Source organism: Papilio polytes, unplaced genomic scaffold (assembly GCF_000836215.1).
Source record: "Papilio polytes unplaced genomic scaffold, Ppol_1.0 DF822845.1, whole genome shotgun sequence".
NCBI lineage: Eukaryota > Metazoa > Arthropoda > Insecta > Lepidoptera > Papilionidae > Papilio > Papilio polytes.
This window is the reverse complement of record NW_013526359.1, coordinates 5,672,772-5,695,396: the sequence shown is the minus strand read 5'-3', so window position 1 is coordinate 5,695,396 and position 22,625 is coordinate 5,672,772. Positions and strand designations below refer to the sequence as shown.

Here is a 22,625-nt window from a genome sequence, read left to right as displayed (position 1 = left end):
TTCAAATAAACTATAACAGAACACCAACTGATAGGATGGTTGCTAACGATTGTTTAATCAATTTCGGAAAGAACGGAAAAGGGTAAAGAGTTTTGCATTAAAATGAATGAAAACGAAATTGATGTCCTTAGAAATGAACTGGAACATGAAAAAACATGCAGGTACTTAAATTTAGAAGATTTTCCATACATTCAAAATATAGACCAAACTTTAACTTTACAATTTTTTAAACAGAGAAGCTGCAGCATGGCAGAATACAGAAATTGAGAAACAAATCGTTTCTATGCAAGAGGAATTACGAAAATCTGATTATCCTTGGGATAAAGATGATGACTTGCAGAAGGAGAGTGCAAGACATAAGCAACTGCTAGATGCTATAGAAACGCTGAAAGACCAATTGCCTATTTTGAAAGAAAGAATTAAGAATGCTAAAGTGTGTGGACCAGGTGTGTTTGGGATTATTTCCCATATTATTTGAGATGATTAGTATTTAGATATGATTCAGGAAGTTAAAATAATGATTATTTTTCACTCAATGTACTGATTCTGGGAACATTCATTACCTTTTTGATTTCAGATTGTAAATTAAAACACGACGACCTCAACATCAACTTAGACATTCTTACGCCTGTAAGTATTTCTAAGTCTTTTTTTTTTTCATTTTGTTGTAACTTTTAATCAATTCAGTCAAATATATTTTCGCAGGCTGAACTTCTGCGTACAGTGAAAAGATTTGAACGACTCAAAACGGATTTAATAAGTACATTACGTAGTAAGGAATGGCGGTTGGACTCGGAGTCTAAGGTAAATATAAAAATTCGCTTAGAATTAATAGTTTGTGATATAAATACTTGTTATTTAATTTCGTTAATTGATTTCAGTTGTTCGTACGTGTGAACGATCAGAGGACTTATCTTCAGAACGAACTTATGATATGTCACAACAATATAATGCGTTTGCAAAGGAATGGAAGTTATTGGCAGTGAGTAATTTTTCAAAGGGTTGCATGTAAAAATGCTCTTAAAAATCGTTACACTGTATCTGGTTTGAAAAAAATTGTTAAATTTTAATAGGTATTTCCTTCCAGGAATATTCCCCGTAAAAATGACGAGAGAATCTTGGACCCAAAGCGAGGACCTATAAAGAAAATATTTTGCAACGACCGTCTCCCGCCAATTGTCACCTAGTGGGTCTACCAAAAGTCGTATTTTGGTAGAATTTTAAATAAAATTTGTCACACAGTAGTACAATGTAGAAAAATGGTAGTTGCAGATTATTTATGCAGTGTGTTAAAGATTTATAGATTAAAAGAATTAGGGTGTCTAGGATTAGAGGTATAATTTACATCTAAAAAATTAAACACATGATTTCACTAGTACTAATGATAAATTATAATTCAAACTAAACAGCTTTGTTTTAATATCCACTATTGTAATTAAAAAATACAAATCTATATACCTAAATCTCTACATAACTAATGTACTTAATTACAAATAATTTATACATCTTAAAACAATGTTTTATTTAAATATTTATTTTTCTACATAAGTTTAATATCTAGTATATTTAGCATATCTATCTGGGAAGTCGACGTCTGTTGAATATTCGTCTGAAACAGAATTCTCGTAAATCGCAAGCGGCTTCTTATAAAGTGGAGCTGTAAAAGAAAAATCTAATTATTTTAAAGTTATAAACAAATAAAAAAAGTGTTTAAAGGTAAACGGAATCGTAGATAACAACTAGTATAAATTTATACGTAAACGCAACATCATAATTCGTCTGTCTTTATATAAAGATTTCTTATATCTCCTGCTCGCACTCGTTGAACGCTACGTAAGCGTGAAAGAGACGACAATATTTTGTATGTAACACAAAACGCAACTCGCACCCGTGCACCTCTCGCTCGCACTCGTTTACATCTACGTACGGGAGAGAGAGACAAAGATATAACATACGCAGCACACAATGGTGCCTGTCGAGATGCAGCCGCAGATGTCGCGGGCAGGCGCACACGTATCCGCCCGCCACGTTCACGCACGCGAACTCGCACCCGTGCACCTCCTGCTCACACTCGTTCACATCTGCATAAGATAGAAAGGGACGAATGACAAACATAAGTAGGTAAGTTGTCAGATTTGAATAAATTGTTATTTTTATGCTCAATTATAAAAGTGCTTACTATTTTTTAATGATTGATGTTCATTAAAAAATAAGAGATTCAAATTAAACTCCCTTTACAAAGGCTTAGATTTTAATTTTGCTTCTTTTTATAAAGTCGATGGGGAAGTTAACCGAACGAATATGTCACAGATTATGTAATGTCATTGACAAAGGCACGTTTATAGACTACAAATATGAAATTTGTACAGAGTAAAAAATCTGAAGATAATACAAAATGTTTTTTAGGAGCGACGCGAGTAATTAGTACTGGTTGATAAATAATATCAATCTAAGTTGCAATTGAAATCTTATTGTAGTGGACTGTTTGACAAAATAAAAACTTCTTCTCGGAGATACTAACGCCTTTATTGCTCTCAAAATACTGGACCTCAAATAAGTTAAATATTGTCTATTTATATTTCGCCGCGACCTCAATAACTGCTGCCTCGTGCCATGATTTTATTAGTTGTTGTTAAATCAAAGAGACCGCGTCCTTCGCCGCGCGCTGCCAACGAAACATCAAAGGACGCGACGACAGGGCGGCCGCGGTCATCCGAGGTTACACGTGCCGCGAGGTGCATTCAAGGGCGGCACGTGTAACAGCGAGTAGGCATAGCAATTACGTCGCCAACACTTATATTTCATAATTATGCCAAGTTATTGAGAGGTAATGGCGATGTGTAAAGTATTGAGGGTATACCTATGCAGCGCAGGCCGGCGGCGCGCGCGGCGTAGCCCGCGGGGCAGCTGCAGCGGTACCCGCCCGCGGTGTTGCTGCACACCTGCGTCGCGTGGCACTGGTTGCTGTCTATCTCGCACTCGTCCACATCTATATATAAATACATTTTCAAGTTTTTTTTTATACTATAAGGTGGCAAACGAGCAAGCGGCCGGTATTCGCCGAAATAACGAAGCGACCGCTGCCCATAGACAACCGCGATTGCAGATGCGTTGCCTACCCTCAGTCGACGGAAGGGGAGACACACATAAACAGGCTATTTCCCTTTCCTATGCCTCACCTCTGTCGAATGCAATTATCCTTCCCATCCCTTTCTGTTAAGTAAGGAAAAGGGACTAAAATTAGGCCTTGCGCACCACATTCATCAGACTACGCAGAATTGCGCCCACTTCACGCCTGTCTTCTGTGTGGTCGTGGTATTACACCGGGTGAGCCGACTCATTCGTAGGAAGACGTTAAAGCGGGCTCTACCACTGTTATTATACCGATAAGAATATCTGACCAGGTGGTAAGTGAAACCAAATTATGAAAGCTCATTAGAGACTTTGACGTCATTTTCTATGTCTACATGTGTTTTACGTATTTTACGACAGCTAAAGTAAAAAGCAATGAATACGACTTTCGAAATAAATGACAAGCTACAACCCGACAAGAATCTTTAAGACAGAAGGGTCATGGGGGTGTCCAGTCGGTGATCTAGGAGGGGGGGCTGGCGGATGATTAAGGGGGGTTAAAAGTAAAATTACATTTTTTATTCAAAGACAATGACTATAAATATGTAGTATTTTTAATGAAAATCTGCCAAATTGTTTAAGTATAAAGGTTATATAAGTTACCTTTGCAACTTTTATCAGTTGCATTATATCTAAAGCCAGCACTACAAGGTCCGCGCTCGCTGCGGTCCAAGTTCTCCGTCACGTTCACATCGAAGTACATTTGAGATTTTTTACCTGAAAATTAGGAATAAATCATTTAATATATTTTTCCCGAATGGACGACATACAAGGCACTGCAAAAGTACTCATTACTGTGTTTCGGAAGACATTTAATAGTACACTTTCCTTTTGCACTTATCTATACTAATATAAAGAGGAAAACTTTGTTTGTTTCATTGTAATGAATAGGCTCAAAAACTACTTAACCGATTTTAAAAATTCTTTCACCGTTAGAAAGGTAATTTATCTGCGAGTAACATAGGCTATACTTTTTCATTTCTTTTTTATAATTTTTTAATTTCACGCGTACGGGGTCGCGGGCAAAAAAAGGTTACGCTTGGTAGAAAAGGTTTTGGCAAAACAACTTCGGCAAACAATTTCGGCAGCTCATGGACAGTGGCCTCTTCGCTATTTCTAAGTATCTAAGTGACAGTTTGCTTGGTTTACCACTTTGAAAAGTAAAATATACTAAAACCTGTAATATATACACATTTTTATTTCAAATAATATAACTAGTGACTTTTTAAGTGATAATTTCTTACCACTTGGTATATAAATTTCCTCCGGGTCTAGAGATTTTCTATAGTCAAGTTCATCAGGTTGCATCTCTATAGTTGTTTCCGGTAAATATGAAGTTAAATTCTGAAAATATCATAACTGCATAATATGACGAAATAAAGGTTAAACAATATCTATTTAATTCAAAATGACTTACAGTTTCATTATTTTCTTGACTAATATAAACTTCATTTTCATGTCTCGATTGAGGACTGCATTTTGGTAAGTTTGGACACTTCCTGATCTATCGTAATAAAAAAAAAAATATTTATGTCTATATAATTCGTTTATTTTTTTATTTATCTTAAGACTATAAAAATATAAATACAAATGTTTAGATGGATAGATATTTGTTTGCCCCTTATTGGCTATGATATTGTTAATTAACAAAATTGCCAACTGCCATAGATCCTTGTAGGTCTATTATAATGGGCGACTATATAAGCTATAAAATACTCCAAGCACATGAACGTAACAGTTGGTATTCAATATTATAACAAACTAGTTTTCGCTCGCGACTCCATTCGCGTGGAATTAAGATGAACAAAAACTAAAGTTAATAGCGTAAATTTCATCGAGATCCGTTCAGCAGTTAAGGCTACAAACATTCATCAATCTAAACTTTCGCATTTATAATGTTAGTATTGTTAGGAACAAAATTAGTACCGTGCTGTAGAATTGGCACAACTCTAGATTATTTGGCATAAACGTCACGTCCCTAGCTGACAGCTGACAGCTGTCAATGTCACTAGAAGTATGGATAGATTGGCGCGCAACCGGAGTCCTAACGAGAAGTGTTGGTCTGAGTTTAAAGCGACAGTATCAATTAAATAACTTGTCTAAAAGTATGATGATTTAAAATGTAAAATTAAACTAACACGAACTTATCAGTTCCGTGCAGTGTTACCTCTGTTTAATTCAAAACTTTAGTATTTTCGCATTGTATTACAATGTAACAGGTTTGAAATTGTGCAAGAATGTCATAGATAATAAGATAATAGTTGATGTAATACTTGTAGGTTATCCCCTGCGCAGAGGCGCGCCCGGCAGCGTCGTGCGCGCGCCTGCGTGGCCGCGCCGCACGTGGCCGAGCACGCGCCCCAGCGGGACCACGCAGACCACGCAGACCACGCAGACTGCTCCTCCTTCTACAACAGTATACAGGATTAAGAGCGGATCCATCTTTGGCGCCAGAGAGGGTCACATAGTCGTGGTCAAGTCAAGAAATTGACTAAATATATAAATATATTTTGTCAAGCTCATGACCAACCATCGCTGCAGGGTCATGACCCTCCCCCTGGATGCGCCGTTGTACAGAATGTTACATATTACAGTATCAAGGCTTTATGTACAGTGTGCTTAGTTACAAAATATCATACTGTATATAATAAACCAAATATATGGTCAGTATATTAGTGTGGTGGTACATATTTATCGTAAAATATATAAACACGTTGATTATATCAATCAGTGGTCAGAATTAAGACATGTTTAATTAGACTGTGTCTAAATATTATATTTTTTTAGATATTACAGATGAAGTTTAAAATATATTTACTTACTTCACAAGATGGCATGTGACATTTCCTTTTGTCGATAATCGACCCTTTACACGCGCTCTCGTCTAGAATTATTTTATCTGTCGCGGAGTTTTTATCTGTAAGTTACAATTGGAACAATTATTAAAGCGTTTATCGTTTAGCAGGATATAAACAATCTATCCCATCGGCCTTGTCAGTATATGATATAAGGGGACCTTCACGCTCTTTTATCTCCTAGCCTTTGTACAGTCAGCTGCATAAAAAAGCTTTAACAACTTGTGTAAGTCTCGATTTTAAAAACATACTTATGAATTCATATGTATGACTATGAATGAAATTATCGACGAATACGTACAGAAATATTTTTAGATCAAGTATATACTAGTATGTGTTTTATAAATGTGTACATATTTATGCAGCTGACTGTACTTATTATTTTACCCATAGTGAAATGTCTTACCAATAGTATTATTGTTGTCATCAATATAATGACAGAATCTAGAGCGCGTCTGATATCCCAAGCCGCACGTCACATTGCAGTAACTCCATTGAGACCAAACACTCCATTTACCAGGCACTAAAAATAATACATTTGCGAATATAAACGATGTCGATGACAATTACAACACAAAAATAGAAAGAAATATAGTAATTAATTCGAAAATCAATTCCACTTTGTCCACTTGTAGGCTAAGAACCGATTTTTGAGTATGTTTGGCATGGGAACTTTGATTTTTTGCTGATATTGGGTTGTAGTTTTTGTCCCTTTCTGGCACAAAGATTTTCCCAATTTACTCGCCCCAAAATAATAGCGTGAAAATATATAGCCTAAAGCGTGTATAAGTTTAGGGAGTTATAAAAAGATTACAGTAAAAATTACTGACATCTTACATAACAAAGAAGTGTATTTACGTTTGAGTATATTATTACTAGCTTTCGCCCGCGACTCCGTCCGCGAGAGACTAAAACAAAAGTAAGTATCCTTTGTGTTCTTCCTGATTCTCCTATACATCTCTGACAAATTTCATCAAGATGGGTTCAGACGTTTAGGCTACAAACTCTAGCAAACATCCATCCATCTAAACTTTCGCATTTAAAACATTAGTATAGTATAGTATAGTTAACCTTTGACTGCGATGTTGTACCGGCGGGAGGCAGTACCGGCGCTGTTCTCCGCCACGCAGATGTATTGCCCCGCGTGTTGGCCGCGCGCGCTCCACACCGCCAGCAGGCTGCTGCCCAACACTGCCTGGATGTGAGCCTCGCTAGCACTCACACGCTGAATGTCCTGTACGAATGAATATACAAGGAAATTTAACAATAGATGGCGTTGTTATCAATTGATTTTTGAATAGAGATAATACAAGTCATTTCAACACTAGATGGCGTTGATCACAATTGATCGATGCTTAAAAAGAAAGTCCACATATCATTTCAATGACTATTAGTTGTGTTACACATTTACAGCACTGAGAAGCATATAATTTAGATTAAATATGGAAAATCTACACTGAGGGCCACTCATAGTGATCATTAAAACATGTAGAGTGTGCCACAGAGACAAATTTTTGACACTGATTTGAGCCGCGTACTCATATTCCTGTTACTATTAAGGTCTGTCCCACCACTGGCTACTAGAGGCTTATATAGCTTAAAAATACGGTCACTGTCAGATAATGTAACAAAATTCGACATTTCCATTACATATTTAAGTCGTTAGATTGTTATCAGACAATTTACAATTTGGTGGGACTGGCCCTTAGAAGATATAAAAAATATAAAATACCTTTAACCAAGTAATCTTAGGTGGGGGATGTCCGTCAACGTCACATTGAAGTACAATGCTGCGTTGCAATGCCACCACATGACTCTCTGTGGTGTTATTGCCTACATTACCGACGATGGACGCCGGCTTCTCTATAATCACGTTAAAGTTCACTTCGGTAGCACCCACTTTGTTTGTCATTATACAAGAATATAATCCACTGTCGGTAACTAAAGTGTCATTTATTACCTGAAATAAATATAGACGTATTAAATAGTAAAATACGAGTTTTGATATGTGTTTTTCAACACTTTATTATAAGAAACAGGAAAGATTTGTATTCTTTCTCAAAAACTACTAGACCAATTTTGAATTTTTATTGTATCGCTGAGTAACACATGCTATACTTATTATTTTTTTATTGATTCCGCCCAGACCAAGTCCACCGACTTTTTGCCAACGCAAAAAGTAGTACAAAACACAATTATTATTTTAAATATCTAAAAACAAAAACTGAAATAACAAGTCTGAAGTGATACTTACTAAAGTAACATTGTCTTCACTTAATTGTACCCGTGGAGTATTTTCACTGATCTCCATATAAGGATGTTTGATCCACATCACATAAGGCCGGGGCGCGCCCTCTACTGGACAAGTCAGGTTTAAAGCTTTGCCCATTCTTGTTCTCAATACTTTAGTACTTTCTTTTGGTTGTGGCGGAGGTACTGAAAATTATATAAATAATTTTCTTTTTAATATATTACAAGCAGATAAATTGCCAAAATGTACTTATAAGCAAACATTTTATAACAAAAGATCAAAATTAGGAATAACGCCATCTAGTTTGTAAATTTTGAAACTTTTCGCATCTAGAGACTCATAGTAAATTTAACCCTCAATATATAAAAGTAATAGTAAATTTTCAAGATATTTTGTACAAGGCATTAATTTTCAAGCATGATAAACGAGAAAATAAATAAAATAATAATAAAACTCACCTAAAACATCAACTAAGTAAACCAATCCTGTTTCTCCTACTTTATTTTTTGCTATACAAGTATAATTGCCTGTTTGTTCATACTTAGCGTTTGGAGATTGAATTATTTCATTATAATCTGTAGATATCATTGTATTGTCAAATAATTTTAAGGGCATATCATCTTTAAACCAATATATTTCAGGTAAAGGGTTGCCATATGGATGACAGTGCATATAAAATGCTTGCCCTGAGAGTACTTCTAGATTTATTATATTTGTTAATGACTTCTCTTGGAATAGATTTTGGAATATTTTCGGTGGCTCTGAAAATATTAAATGATAATTGAATAAATTCATTTATTTTAAGATAATTAATAAGAAATAAATAAACAAAGAGATAAATGTAATTATATGGAAACAGAATCAGAAACAGAATAAATTCAGTAGTATTTGATTAAAAAGATATTTAAAAGCACGATTTTGAGCTACATAGGCGATAAAACTTTACAGTCAATTATTTTTATAAATAAACTTTTCAATCTGACGTAATTAACTTAAAACATCTTACCCAAAACATCCAGTTTCATTTTTCTCTCATCGACTCCACCTTCATTGGAGGTCACACAAACATACCAGCCAGAATCCGATTTTGCTACTTCTTTTATAATTAAATCTGCGTAGCTGATATTTGCTGTGTTATTACTGACAGTGTTGCCATATCGTATCCATTGTATATTGGGTATCGGTTTGCCGGCACCTTTGCAAGCGATACGGATATAAGAACCTAGCTGTAATAAGGTGAAGCAAAAGATTATATATTGCTTGCGACTTCGACCACGTGAAAATAAAAAATAACAAAAAATGTAGTCTATGTAACTCAATGATAACGTAGCTTTTTAATCATGAAAGAATTTTTAAAGTAGGCGCAGTAGTTAAGAGTTAATTCAATACATACAAAAATACAAATCTTTCCCTTTTCTTTTGGAATAGAAAAATAGATCGATTGTCATAAAAAATCATAAGAAATTGTCTTGTTTGAGTGTATTGTTTTACTATACAGTAAAACTAGATTCTAGATAGTATCTAAAATACACTTTTAAATACTACTCAGAATTAGGTAAGACTTTAAAACAAATTCAACCTTGTCGTAAGGAGTAAAGATAGATATTATATAAAATCTATACAATTATTATAAAGAGAAAAAAAATTGTATTTTTGTATGTATTGAAATAACTCAAAAACTACTGGTCTGATTTTAAAAATTCTTTCACCGTTAGAAAGGTAATTTATCTTTGAGTAACATAGGCTGTATATTTTAATTTCACGAAGGCGAAGTCGCGAGCAACAGCTAGTAATGCATATATTTATATTCCACGTGGAAGTTACTTAGTAAATATATACTTACAACAACTTCCAGTTTATCTATAACATTAGTACCAACTGTACCATTAAAAACAACAATATTTTCAACCCTAGCGACTTGGACAACATTTACTCTGTACACAAGCGATGTTGTCCCAGCTTTATTAGTCGCGATACATTTATATGTGCCTTCTGACTCCGCTGTTATATTTGTACTTATTATTGTCGAGTTTTTAATTAACCATGATGTGTTACTGAAATAATAAATATGCAAATATAATGAAATCCCGTACATTTACTTCGTGTTTATTTCGTTGCATCAGTCTTAGGGGTAATTTTATTTCCTTGTTACAATATTCAGTTCGTAAATTAATATTCATAAAACTTAAATTAAAAATTCTATGGAAGTAACTAAATGGTCCTTCAAGTCGGATGTTAGTGGCCGTAAGTCCGATGTTCTGACCTCAGTTGACTTGCACCACATAAATTATATCTATTGGCCGTTGGGCTGATTGGTCCAACGATTCGGAAAATACCCTCTTTTAGCGTGGATTACCATTGTCCATACATTTCATAACATCTAAAAAACTGTACAGTCTAAAACTGAAATAGAATATATTTATATGGAAGTTTCGGGAGTGTTATTGAATAATTATAGAATATTTATGTGTCAATATGTTTCAAACATTAATTACATTATTCTTTTAAAGCCAAATTTTAATACATTGCTAGATTTATTTTAAAACTATTTATTGTTTAATTCAAAAAAACTCACTTGAAAATCCATTTGATATCAGGTTTAGGAGAACCTCGTGCGTTACATTCCAGAGTAGCGTTCGTACCTTCCTTCAGTTGAACGTCCAGTACATCAAATTCAGATATAAATGGCGGAACTGGGTAACAAAATAGAAAAAATAATCTATACTATTATAATAAAGCGTAAACACACACTTCTTTGTTGCCTAAGATCTCAGCAATTACAGCATATTTTTGAATAATTATTTTTTTAACAAAAAAGTCCTACACTTACGTCACGCTTTAGGCTATATATTTTCACGCTATTAAACTTAGGGGGTAAATATTTTGGATAAAAACCCTAATGTGGGAAAGAGACCGCAAGTTGCTGCCAACATCAAGGAAGCAAGATTGCCATAGTAAGGTAATTGGTATTTTGACATATTTGCAATTGAGAATTTGACAAATGCAAACAATAAATTCATGCGGATGAAGCCGCACGCGAACAGCTAGTATTTAATGAAATAATAAATATGAATGAATAATATATTAAAATTACTCTGTATATTTTATACTAGGTTTGCGACTCCCGCGAATAAAAATAAAACAAAAGTAAGTAGCCTATGTGTTCTTTCACACTATCTACATCTATGCCAAATTTCATTGAGATCCGTTCAGCAGTTTAGGCTACAAACTCTAACAAACATCCATCCATCTAAACTTTCGCATTTATAATATTAGTAAGAATTAATGTAACTAAAATAAATCATACCTAAAACATCCAGAGTGAATTCCTTTACAACTGTGCCGTGTTCATTTGCCGCTACACACTTGTATACTCCTGTCTGTTGCAATTTGACATTTCTTAACTTCAAACGGCTCTCGTCCTCTCCTAGTAATAATTTCGAATTGAACAACCATTTTGTCTGAAATAAACATTCAGATATGGATACATAATTCTAGTTCAGGTGTAGACCAATCTATACAATAAATATATAATCTTACTAATATTATAAATGTGAAAGTTTAGATGGATGGATGTTTGTTAAAGTTTGTAGCCTAAAAGGCTGAATTGATTTCGATGAAATTTGGCATAGACGTAGAAGATAGTCTGGAAGAACACATAGGCTATTCACTTTTGTTTTTTTTTCAATTACACGCGGACGGAGTCGCGGGCAAAAGCTAGTAATAATAAATAATAAAATAAAGTGTAAACACACATTACTTTGTGGCGTTGGATGTCAGCAATCACAGCACTTTTTGAATAATTATTTCTGTAATAAAAAGCTGTACACTTACGATACGCTTTAGACTATATATTTTCAAGCTATTAAACTTAGGGGGGAAATGAATTGGAAAAAAACCTTCATGTGGGAAAGGGACCATAAACTAGAAGCTGCCAACATTTCGGAAGCAAGGTATAACATTCGCAATTGAGAATTTGACAAATGAAAACAATAAAATAAGGTTTTTAAATTGCAGGCGGATGAAGCCTCACGGGAACAACTAGTATTTAATAAATTGACATTAAAATCAACGTCTTGTTGTCTGTTAACGTAATTAAAGTCAAACCATGAACATAAAAGCGTGTCCTGGAAGCGCTATATTTTTATTAGCGCTGTATTTATTTTTTACTAGCTTTCGCTCGCGACTCCATCCGCGTGGCACGTTCTTCCAGATTATCCTCTATATCTATACCAAATTGCATCGAAATCCATTTAGCCGTTTTGGCTACATATTCTAACAAACATCCATCCATCTAAACTTTTGCATTTATAATATTAGTGTGATTACATTTCTTATTAGTTCGATTTAGCAACCGTTGTATACAAATTACCTTAGCCGCAGGTTTAGCGTCAACTTGACAGTCCAATACAGCATCATCTCCTGCGACAATCTCCAGCATTACTGCATTTTGATGTGCATGCGGCGGCCATTGCACGTCGACTGCCAACGCCGCGTGCGCGCCGCCCGCCATATTGCTCACAACGCACGCGTACCTCGCGCCATGAGTACGACGCACTGGATACAAGTATAATGGCCCTGTTGATATTAATACTGCGTCCTGGAAATAAATAATAATAAGCCTTTATTTAAATAATTACTGTCACATTATATAAATTGAATTGAACATTGATTATATTAATTAACTAGCTTTCGCCCGCGAGTTCGTTTGCGTGAAATAAAAAAAAAACAAAGTAGCCTATGTGTTCTTCCTGATTCCTCTACATCTATGTATAATTTAATCGAGATCCGTTCAGCAGTTTAGGCTACAAACTCTAACAAACATTCATCCATACATCCATCCATCTAAATTTTCGCATTTATAATATTATTGAGATATTAAGATTGCAAATCAACTAGAATTATCGAGTTTGTAATTAAAATTTCGCATTAGTTTAGACAAACCGTCGAACCTTATACCATTTCAGGGTGTCATTAAGTCCGAGACGCAGGGGGCATTCGATGGTGGCATTGCTTCCCTCCACCACGTGCACTACGGACTCTGCCTCTTCTGACATCATACTGGGGACAGCTGGAATCAAGAATAAGAAAATAATAAGAAGAAAGGAAGATCTATGAAGAAATTCAAAAATATATGAAGTCAACCTGCAGTCCAGGAAACTATGGCCTAGTCTTTAGAATTTACCCTTCTATTAGTAGCAAAAAATTATCTATACTAATATAATAAACCGTAAACACAATTCTTAGTTATGTAGAATATCAGCAATCACAGCATATTTTTGAATTATTCAATTTTAATAACACGTCCTACACTTACGCTTTAGGCTGTACATTTTCATGCTATCAAACTTAAAGAGTAAGCAAATTGAAAAAAATCGTCATGCGGGAAAGAGACAAAAAGTACAAGTCAATTGTTGTTAGCCAATGTCAACAGCCTTAGTTGTTATTTCAGTATTTGAAAGGTTTTATAGTTTGAAGCGGATGAAGCCGCATGGAAACAGCTTATATCTAAAAGTTGTACTTACAGTATATCTGTACTGGTACAGTCCGGGAGGCAGTGCCTACTGAGTTTTTAGCTAAGCAAGTGTAATCGCCACTAAGGTCTTCCGAAGGAGATTTGATAGTTAATGTTCCGTCCACATCGATGTCGTAACGGAAATCTATAAAAGTATAGTTAAAGAGGCAAGATTTGTATTTTGCATGTATTGAAAAACTAAAAAAACAACTGGGCCGATTTCAGTTATTTTACCATTAAAAAGTTACGTTATCAGTAAGTAGAATAGGCTATGTTTGTTTTTCTATATTTTTTTAATTTGACGCAGGCGAAGCCGCGAGCGATAGCTAGTCTATACTAATAGGTAAGATTACAAAGAGGTAAGATTCATATTTTTGTAAGTATTGAAATATCTCAAACTGGCCAGTTTCAAGAATTCTTTTATTTGACTGCCATTGTTATGTCCTACCTTTATCCAAATAATATCCGTCTTTAATCCATACAACATAAGGTGTAGGTTTGCCTGTCGCTTTGCAGGCGACTGTAAGAGAAGTATCCAGTACTGTAGCTATATATGGCCCGGTGTAATTATCTTCTATTATTTTTGGTGGTTCTAAAACACATATTAAACTATTGAAATAACAAAAAAATGTAAACATTTTATACACACCTTATATCTAAAAAAGTAATTAAAAAAATGATTAATCTGTGCATGTAAACAATAACAAGTAACAGAAAATACACTTGGAGGGGAATGAGACACTTAGGTAAGGGAAATATCGTCTCTATGGGCTTCCCTTGTTATTTTAAGATATTAAATGCATCTGCAAATACAATCTATGGATGTATTTGCTATTTTGGCGAATTATAAAGACTGTTTATTATAAAACAACAGTTGGTAGAATTTTCGTACCGTTAATATTGAGAATAAACGTCTTTACTGCGAAACCCGCCAAGTTCTCTGCAACGCATTCATAATGTCCCTCGTGTTTATTTCTCGCGTTTGTTATGTTCAGTTGGCCGATATCATTTGAACTGAAATATAGATAAAAAGCTGTTTTAGTAATAACCTCACAAACTGTATTAATAGTTTTAATGTATACATTAAAAAGGAGCATTGGAGTCTCAACGGTTTAAGCACTTGACTTGTAACCAACAGGTCTCGAATCCCGTCATGATTTTTGATTTTTAAAATTTCATATGTACATAATTTACATGATGTAATACCACGGCCGCACAGAAAAAAGGCGTGAAGTGGGAGCCTAATAATTGTGGTAGGAAGAGGAAATATCCTCTTTATGTGAGTCTTTTCCGTCAATTAAGGGTAGGCAACGCATCTGCAGTTGCGGATGTCTGGGCACCGGTTTCTTCGCCATTTCGGGGGATTGAGGTGGCCGCTTGCTCGTTTGCCAACTTATAATATTAAAAAAGCCCGTAGTGGGCCAGTGTGGTTGACTAAGGCTTAGTCACTAACTAAGGGTAGACCTTAGGGGACGTATAGTGAGTTGGTGATGATGAAGATACCTTAAATCCGTGGTATTCTCAGTCAATAAATTATCGTTAAACTGCCACAAGATGACGGGAACTGGGAAACCTGTAGCACTGCATTGCAGAGTTACATTAGAACCTGACACAATGTTCTTTGTCTCCAATAATGGCGGCTCTAAATATGGGGCCACTGGAAATGAAAATATACTATGATAATATTAATTGCTTTAATATAATACGACAAATGTACTAGAAATAATTTAAATTTACTCTAATTTATACTAACATAATAAAGAGGAAAGATTTGGATAAAAAAACTACTGGAACGAATCAAAAAAATACAGTACTAGAAAGATACGGTATTATTTAGTAAATAGGCTATCTTACTAATATTATAAATGCGAAAGTTTAGATGGATGGATGTTTGTTAGAGTTTGCAGTCTAAACGTCTAAACGGATTTCAGTGAAATTTGGCAAAGACGTAGAGGATACTCTGGAAGAACACATAGGCTATTCACTTTTGTTTTTTTAATTCCACGCGGACGGAGTCGCGCGCGAAAGTTAGTTTTTTATAATTTAGCAATAAGTCGCGAGCAACAGCTAGTTTTATTCTAATATATAATTTTATTAATTTATTTATCTAAGCAATAAATACTTACCCCAAACATAAACTGTGTAGTTTAAAATCGCTTTGCCGTAAGCGTTGGTTGCAACACACGAATATTCCCCAAAGTCTGTTAAATTAGCAACAAATCTGAAATAAAACAGAATGCATTACTCGAATTTTCCAAAGATTTTACATAGATCTTTAATTTAATTTGAAACGAATAATTAGATATTATACAAGATTTTGTAATTAAAATTCACATTTTTTACATACAAAAGCATTTCATAATTATCATGTTCATAAATATCAGTGTTTACCGTTGGACTGATGGATTAATCCATTCAATGGGAAAATAATCCTATCCAAAAAAAATCCAAAGAATAAATCGGCCCAAATTACCAAGAGGCCGATTGAGGCCGATCGGCCCAACAACCAAAATCTATACTAATATTATAACGAAAGATTTGTATTTTTGTATATATTGAAATAACTCAAAAACTACTGGGCCGATTTTAAAAATTCTTTCAGCATTAGAAAGATAATTTATCTGTGAGTACCATAGGCTATATTTTTTAATTTCACGCGGGCGAAGTCGCGAGCAACAGCTAGTATATTATATTCACAAAACATTTAACACTGTCAATAGCATCTTTAACAATCATTAATTGGTTAAAGGAGACTACATAAGGCATTTAAGTGGGTCAATTAGTATTAAAACAATATGCAATTTTTTATTTCTATCGTTACTCAGTTTTGGACAATAATTACCTTAATCCATATTGATCTATATATTTCCTGTGATCAGTGAGATGATTGTTATGTGACCAGGAGACAGCCGGAGCCGGAGCGCCGGACGCAGCGCACGGCAGCTCCACCAGCTCACCTTCTAACACTTCTATAGCTTGCTCCGGTTGAGAAGACATTATTGTAGGGGACACTGGCAATATTGAACAATCAAAATTAATAAGAAATTCCGATTGCATTCTAACTGTTTATTAAAGAAGGTGATTAAGGTCTCTGAGTGGGTCAGTAATTAATTAAAAGAATATATACAACTTAACAATAATGAAAAAAAATCACTCCTAATAACTTTTTTCATTGATTTCATCTAGCATTTTATAAAACAAAATAAGAAAGTGTTAAATGTTTTTAGTTATTTAGTTAAAATAAAGAAAAAACTTTGTTTTAAAACGCAGCCAACAGATGGCGCTATATCCACTAAAGGCTCAGTTAATTTTTTTATGTTAGTTTAAGTTATTTGGTTTTTGCCAGTACCCTTCTACTATGTTTGCTAAAACCCTAAAGCTATCTAAATAAATACTAAAAATAAAATTTATATGAAAACTTACTGTAAACTTGTAATGTATAATTGTTAGTAACTGCGCCTAATGCGCTGGAAGCATTGCAGCTGTAAGCACCTGCATTATACACTGTAGCGTTTTCTATCACTACTTCATTTGCGTCATTTAGGTATCTGAAATACATTGAAAAAGTATGTAAGTACTAGCATTTGTCCACGACTCCGTACGCGTGGAAATAAAAAAAGAAAACAAACGTAGCCTATGAGTTCTTCCAGATTATGTTTCACGTTAAGGCTACAACTCTAACAAACATCCATCCATTTAGTACCTAAATAAGACAAAAATATATCTTAGTTTAAGTGGTCGCTTATTTATACTAATATTATAAAGAGGAATGATTTATATTTTGTATATATTGAAATAACTCAAAAATTACAGGGTTGATTTCAAAAATTCTTTCACCATTATAAAGATATCTTAACTAGTTAGTTTATAAATTAACAATTTACAGACAACGGAAAGAAAATACAGAAATAACTTACATATTTCTAGAATACGATATAGGTTTTCCTTCTTTAGTCCACACAACTATAGGTTGAGGATTGCCGACCGCGTTGCAACTTAACACTACTTTCTCACCGGATTTTATTTCTAACTGATTACTTCCATTTTGTTTAGAATATTTCAATTCTGGAGGATCTGAAATGCATTTTTTTTTAAACATTTTACAATAATAATTATAGCATTTAATACCACATTCAGTCGAATTTAATGGAAATCATGCTAGTATTATAAAAGCGAAAGTTTAGATGGATGGATGGATGATTGTTAGAGTTTGTAGCCTAAACAGCTGAACGGATTTCGAATTAATTTGATACAGATGTTAAGGATATTCTGGAAGAACACATAGCCTACTCACTTTTGATTTTTTTAATTCCACGCGGACGTAGTCGCAGGCAAAAGCTAGTAAGAAATAAAATTTACACATTTCTGCCTGATAATGTCATCTATAGTCTATGAATTTATTTTGGAATGTTCTACTATTTAAAATAATATAAAAAGGTCTGTTTTCAATAAGTCTGTAAAGGTAAAATCGTTTAGACGGGCTTCTTATAATTTATAATTTATTGGATCCTAACATTACAGAAAACTAGCTGTTCCCATGCGGCTTAATCCGCAGGTACTTATAAAAACTTAATTTTATCGTTTACATTTGTCAATTTATCAATTGCAAACGTCAAAATGACATAACATGACGATCCATGGCAATCTTGCTTCCTAGATGTTGGCAGCAACTTATGGTCTCTTTCCCACATTAGGGTTTTTACCCAATTTATTTACCAACTAAGTTTAATAGCTTGAAAATATATAGCCTAAAGCGTGAACTAAGTGTAGGGCTTTTTATTAAAAAAAAGAGTTATTCGAAAATATGGTGTAATTGCTGACATCTTAGGCAACAAACAAGTGAGTGTTTACGCTTTATTATATTTTAATAGTATAGATTACTTACATTGTATATTAAGAAATAGTTGATAATTATCTTTTCCAATAGCATTTTCTGCTATACATTGATAAAAACCTTCGTCTTGTCGACTTGCATTATGTATGGAGACTTCAAAACCTTCTTCGTTTACTTTCATATTGTTTCTAAGATATTGAAACTCTTCTGTTTCATTGTTTTTGTATTGCCATGTTATCTTCGGTTCTGGATTACCCTTTAATAAACTGAAATATTTAAATAATTAAATTAGATTAAATCAAAAATATTTTTTATATTATTTTTTATAGGATAAATATGAGAGAATAAAAATTTTAGCATAAAATGTTCGATGTATGCATTATTTGCGAAAAAGAAAAAAATAATAAAACTTTTAAAATAACTATATGTGAATTTAATATGTTTACATTTAAATAAATACTGTTAACAGATACAACATCTCACCTACATGATATAAAAGCGGTGTCGCCTCTACGCGCTGTTATTCTAGAAGGTTCCTTTGACAACTCGGGATTTTCTGGAAAACGAATGATTTAATTTTATAAACACTAACTAAAACTAATTCGGATTATAAAAAAATAATAAACCTCACTAATATTATAAATGTCAAAGTATGGCTACATGGATGGATGTTCGGATGGATGGATGTTTGTTAGTCTCGATGAAATTTAGGACAAGTATAGAACACAGTCTAAAAGAACACAGGCTACATACTAAATACATTATTTCATAAAAATGTACTTCCTCAAACAACTTATTTAATAGCTATTAAACATTAAATTATAACCTCAAAATTTTTATTTTAAAACATCTCACCCAATCCAACAACTTGTAGTGTTCCATTAATCTGTATCCTCTCGTATCCATTATCCATTATACAAGTATAAAGTCCCAGATGTTTAAAATCAATTTTCTGTATATACAAAGTAGTCCCGTCTTCAGATATATCCGTGTCGTCTGTCTGTATGTGTGTGTTGTTGTGTTGCCACGTCACTGTCGCCGGGGGAAGTGTGTCCACGTTACAATGCAAGTCTATTTGAGAGTACAGTTCTACTTGCTGATCTGAAAAGAGTAGGTTTTTAAAATTAATATGAATTTTTAGTAAATCACATTTATAGTAACACATACAGGATAATTTTTTTAAAGAATCAACGGCATTGTGGAGTTAGAGGACCTCAATAGGTCGTTTAAGCGCAAAATATGCTCGATTTTCCATAGTTTTAAAGTTATTTTTTTTTTATACTATTCCATCAATGCAAGCAATCAAATCTTTTCTTTTTATATCATAAGAATAGAATTTTTCGGAATAATCATCGAAAGTTTAGTTGAATAACATAAAAAAAATTACATCCCTAAACTAAATGTCAAAAATAAATAAAATAAAATAAGAACATCTTTATTGTTGTCATAAAAAATAGAATACAGTTTCTAAGTCAAAGTCAGTTAAGTGAAATATAAAAAAAAACGTTCGTTTATAAAACCTATTAAATCCAATAGATAGTCAAAATGTAGGAAAACCATTTAAATTGTTCAAAGAAACAATACTTTTTTAAAATAAAAATTGTAATTAATCATTGTCACCCTGATTCACTTCATCGCTACTAACCAATATAAAATTAAAAAGAGCTACACTAAGGGTTTTTAAATAACCGTTAACTCAGTATACCTGTAAAGTTTTCCAATATCCGCATTTTCTTGCGTACATTAACAATAACTGTATCTTGTGCAGTCCCGAGCGAGTTTTCTGCGATACACAAGTACGTCCCGTTCACAGTCTCTCTGTCACTGTCTAACGTTAACACGCTCCTATATACTGTCTCTTTCACTTGCACCACCTGGAAATTAGAAATAAATACATCGTACTGTGTAATTCCACTAATGTATTTGTATTATAAAATTGTTGTGTCTATTTTTTAATAAAACAAGAGTGAAACAACAAGTTGGAATACGATACGATTAGAAAAAAAATGAATATAAACTTGAGATACATTGTGACGTCATAGCTCTCGAATCTAAAATGAAAGTAAAGAGCGTATCACAAAAATATGATAGAAATCTATTGTATCGATAATATTTATATAACATTTGTTGTACTTTATGCCTATATAACAAAATGCCACATAAGTTTTGTACACATTACAAATATTTTCTTGCAAATTTTCGTGCTATCTTTCAAGTTTCGATTCGAGAACTATGACGTCACAATGCTACACGGGTTATTTCAATCTTTCATCGAAAACTCGCTGCATTTAAATATTACTTACAGTATTATTAATTTGTTCAGTCCCTCTTTGCCATACTATTGTGGGTGGCGGCTTGCCGCGCGCAGTACACACTAGCTGCTGTATGCTGCCTTGGACTATTGTTATGTTCCTCACGTCGACATTTACTTCAGGCTTTATCTCTATGTTCACTTGTACTATATCTGAGGCTGAAATAATAGACATTTACAATTAGCTTTTAATTGGTTTAACTTCAGTTATGCTTAAAATTAAACAAATAATATACAATCATGAATATTCTAAGTCACATATTCTGTTTGTTTAAACTTTATTGTTACTAATAAATATTTCATATATCACATATATCTATACTATTATAATAAAGCGTAAACAAACACTTCTTTGTTGCCTAAGATGTCAGCAATTACAGCATATTTTTAATGATTCTTTTTTTAATAAAAAGCCCTACACTTACGTCACGCTTTAGACTATATATTTTCACGTCATTAAACTTAGGGCGTAAATATTTTGGATGAAACCTAATGTGGGAAAGAGACCATAAGTTGCTGCCAACATCAAGGAAGCAAGGTTGCCATAGTAAGGTAATTGGTATTTTGACATTTGCAATTAAAAATTTGACAAATGTAAACAATAAAATAATGTTTTATAATTGCACGCGGATGAAGCCGCACGGGAACAGCTAGTTAAGAATATTTTAAATTACAATTAAAGATAATCTAGGTTTACTATAAACAATAGATGGCGCTTTACATAGACATCCAATTAATTTGGAGGAAGTTTGAAAGTAGCGCCAGTGATGGAGAAATTGACGAGACGATGGGGACATATACCAGAAAGTGTTAAGACCGAATGTGGATAGCTAAAGGTTTACCTTTATCTATCTATCCTCTAGGATGAGCAAAGAAAGTATAGATGGATTGTGTGAAAAAGGATACGCTTAAGAAGGGAGTGGATTCAGATATGACGACTGATAGAAATGTATGGAAGCAGCACATATTGTGCCGATCCTCCATAAGGGCAAGTTGATGATTATGCAATTTGATGGTGTCATAATGGTCTTAATTGTGTCATGTTCTCTTAAAAACAAATAAAACAAACCTCTATGTGAATTTCGTAAACCAATACAAGTCCAATATCCTTCTTCAGAAACGGTCACATCCAGGCTAATATTGTAAGTGCCATTGATTGCCACTTCTTGCACCAGAGTGCCATCTGGTGACATCCATTGTGCCAAATTAGCATTCTCTACTTGACAGAGTAATTGTAGTTTAGTGTCAATTTGTCCAGCGAGATTGTGGGCTCCTAATATTTTAGCTGTTGGTTCACTTTCTATCAATATATATGTAGATTGATTTGTTGAACCACCTGTAGATAAAAAAAAAAATAATAATTTGTATTTGGGTGTACAAAAATCGATGGGAAAATGTTTATTACGATCTGTGCATAATTTAAAAAAACTTAAATAAGGGTAAATAGCTGAAAAATAAATAAAAATATTGTATATATTAATGTTTTTTTATACATAACTAACCTCTGTTAGCAGCAAGACAGGTGTATTGGCCGCGATGTTTTTCAGTGACGTTGGAAATCGTCTTGTTGTAGGAATAAAAGCCGTCAATATTCCTTCCAACTTTAATATTAGTTACTGAAATAAAATGACATTATTTTTTAATCATAAGACATGTTTATACAAGTAAATTAAATTAATTTAATAGTAATTTTATGAAAATTACTAGCTTTCGCATGTGACTCCGTC

General features: G+C 33.6%; 2 protein-coding genes across 5 annotated transcripts in view; one reads left to right on the top strand and one right to left on the bottom strand.

Moving 5' to 3' along the window:
* Positions 1-93: 93 nt before the first annotated feature.
* On the top strand, positions 94-1,304 carry LOC106105424. The gene is made up of 6 exons (XM_013285718.1): positions 94-161; positions 235-446; positions 578-630; positions 706-804; positions 882-982; positions 1,088-1,304. The coding sequence occupies exons 1-6, from the start codon at positions 103-105 to the stop codon at positions 1,185-1,187; spliced, it is 624 nt and encodes a 207-aa protein (XP_013141172.1). The 5' UTR covers positions 94-102; the 3' UTR covers positions 1,188-1,304.
* A 63-nt stretch (positions 1,305-1,367) lies between these two features.
* LOC106105468 (hemicentin-1-like) overlaps positions 1,368-22,625 on the bottom strand; it is a 28,671-nt gene continuing 7,413 nt past the window's right edge. For 2 of the 4 annotated variants that reach the window (XM_013285790.1, XM_013285792.1), the window contains 34 exons: positions 22,401-22,514; positions 21,968-22,234; positions 20,891-21,057; positions 20,293-20,461; positions 19,443-19,688; positions 19,071-19,143; positions 18,639-18,853; positions 17,671-17,827; positions 17,177-17,301; positions 16,596-16,764; positions 15,880-15,974; positions 15,257-15,410; positions 14,646-14,767; positions 14,202-14,345; positions 13,764-13,898; positions 13,191-13,309; positions 12,611-12,838; positions 11,546-11,699; positions 10,814-10,931; positions 10,082-10,292; positions 9,245-9,464; positions 8,697-8,999; positions 8,242-8,423; positions 7,720-7,947; positions 7,059-7,221; positions 6,394-6,510; positions 5,955-6,049; positions 5,406-5,540; positions 4,550-4,636; positions 4,377-4,476; positions 3,736-3,849; positions 2,861-2,989; positions 1,956-2,081; positions 1,368-1,657 (listed from right to left, as the gene is read on the bottom strand). In XM_013285790.1, the coding sequence (XP_013141244.1) occupies positions 1,551-1,657; positions 1,956-2,081; positions 2,861-2,989; positions 3,736-3,849; positions 4,377-4,476; positions 4,550-4,636; positions 5,406-5,540; positions 5,955-6,049; positions 6,394-6,510; positions 7,059-7,221; positions 7,720-7,947; positions 8,242-8,423; positions 8,697-8,999; positions 9,245-9,464; positions 10,082-10,292; positions 10,814-10,931; positions 11,546-11,699; positions 12,611-12,838; positions 13,191-13,309; positions 13,764-13,898; positions 14,202-14,345; positions 14,646-14,767; positions 15,257-15,410; positions 15,880-15,974; positions 16,596-16,764; positions 17,177-17,301; positions 17,671-17,827; positions 18,639-18,853; positions 19,071-19,143; positions 19,443-19,688; positions 20,293-20,461; positions 20,891-21,057; positions 21,968-22,234; positions 22,401-22,514 (5,288 nt within the window). In that variant the 3' untranslated portion in view covers positions 1,368-1,550. Of the gene's footprint in view, positions 1,658-1,955; positions 2,082-2,860; positions 2,990-3,735; positions 3,850-4,373; positions 4,477-4,549; positions 4,637-5,405; positions 5,541-5,954; positions 6,050-6,393; positions 6,511-7,058; positions 7,222-7,719; positions 7,948-8,241; positions 8,424-8,696; positions 9,000-9,244; positions 9,465-10,081; positions 10,293-10,813; positions 10,932-11,545; positions 11,700-12,610; positions 12,839-13,190; positions 13,310-13,763; positions 13,899-14,201; positions 14,346-14,645; positions 14,768-15,256; positions 15,411-15,879; positions 15,975-16,595; positions 16,765-17,176; positions 17,302-17,670; positions 17,828-18,638; positions 18,854-19,070; positions 19,144-19,442; positions 19,689-20,292; positions 20,462-20,890; positions 21,058-21,967; positions 22,235-22,400; positions 22,515-22,625 lie in introns of all 4 variants that reach the window. The other 2 variants (XR_001225737.1, XM_013285791.1) reach the window with 2 other exon arrangements.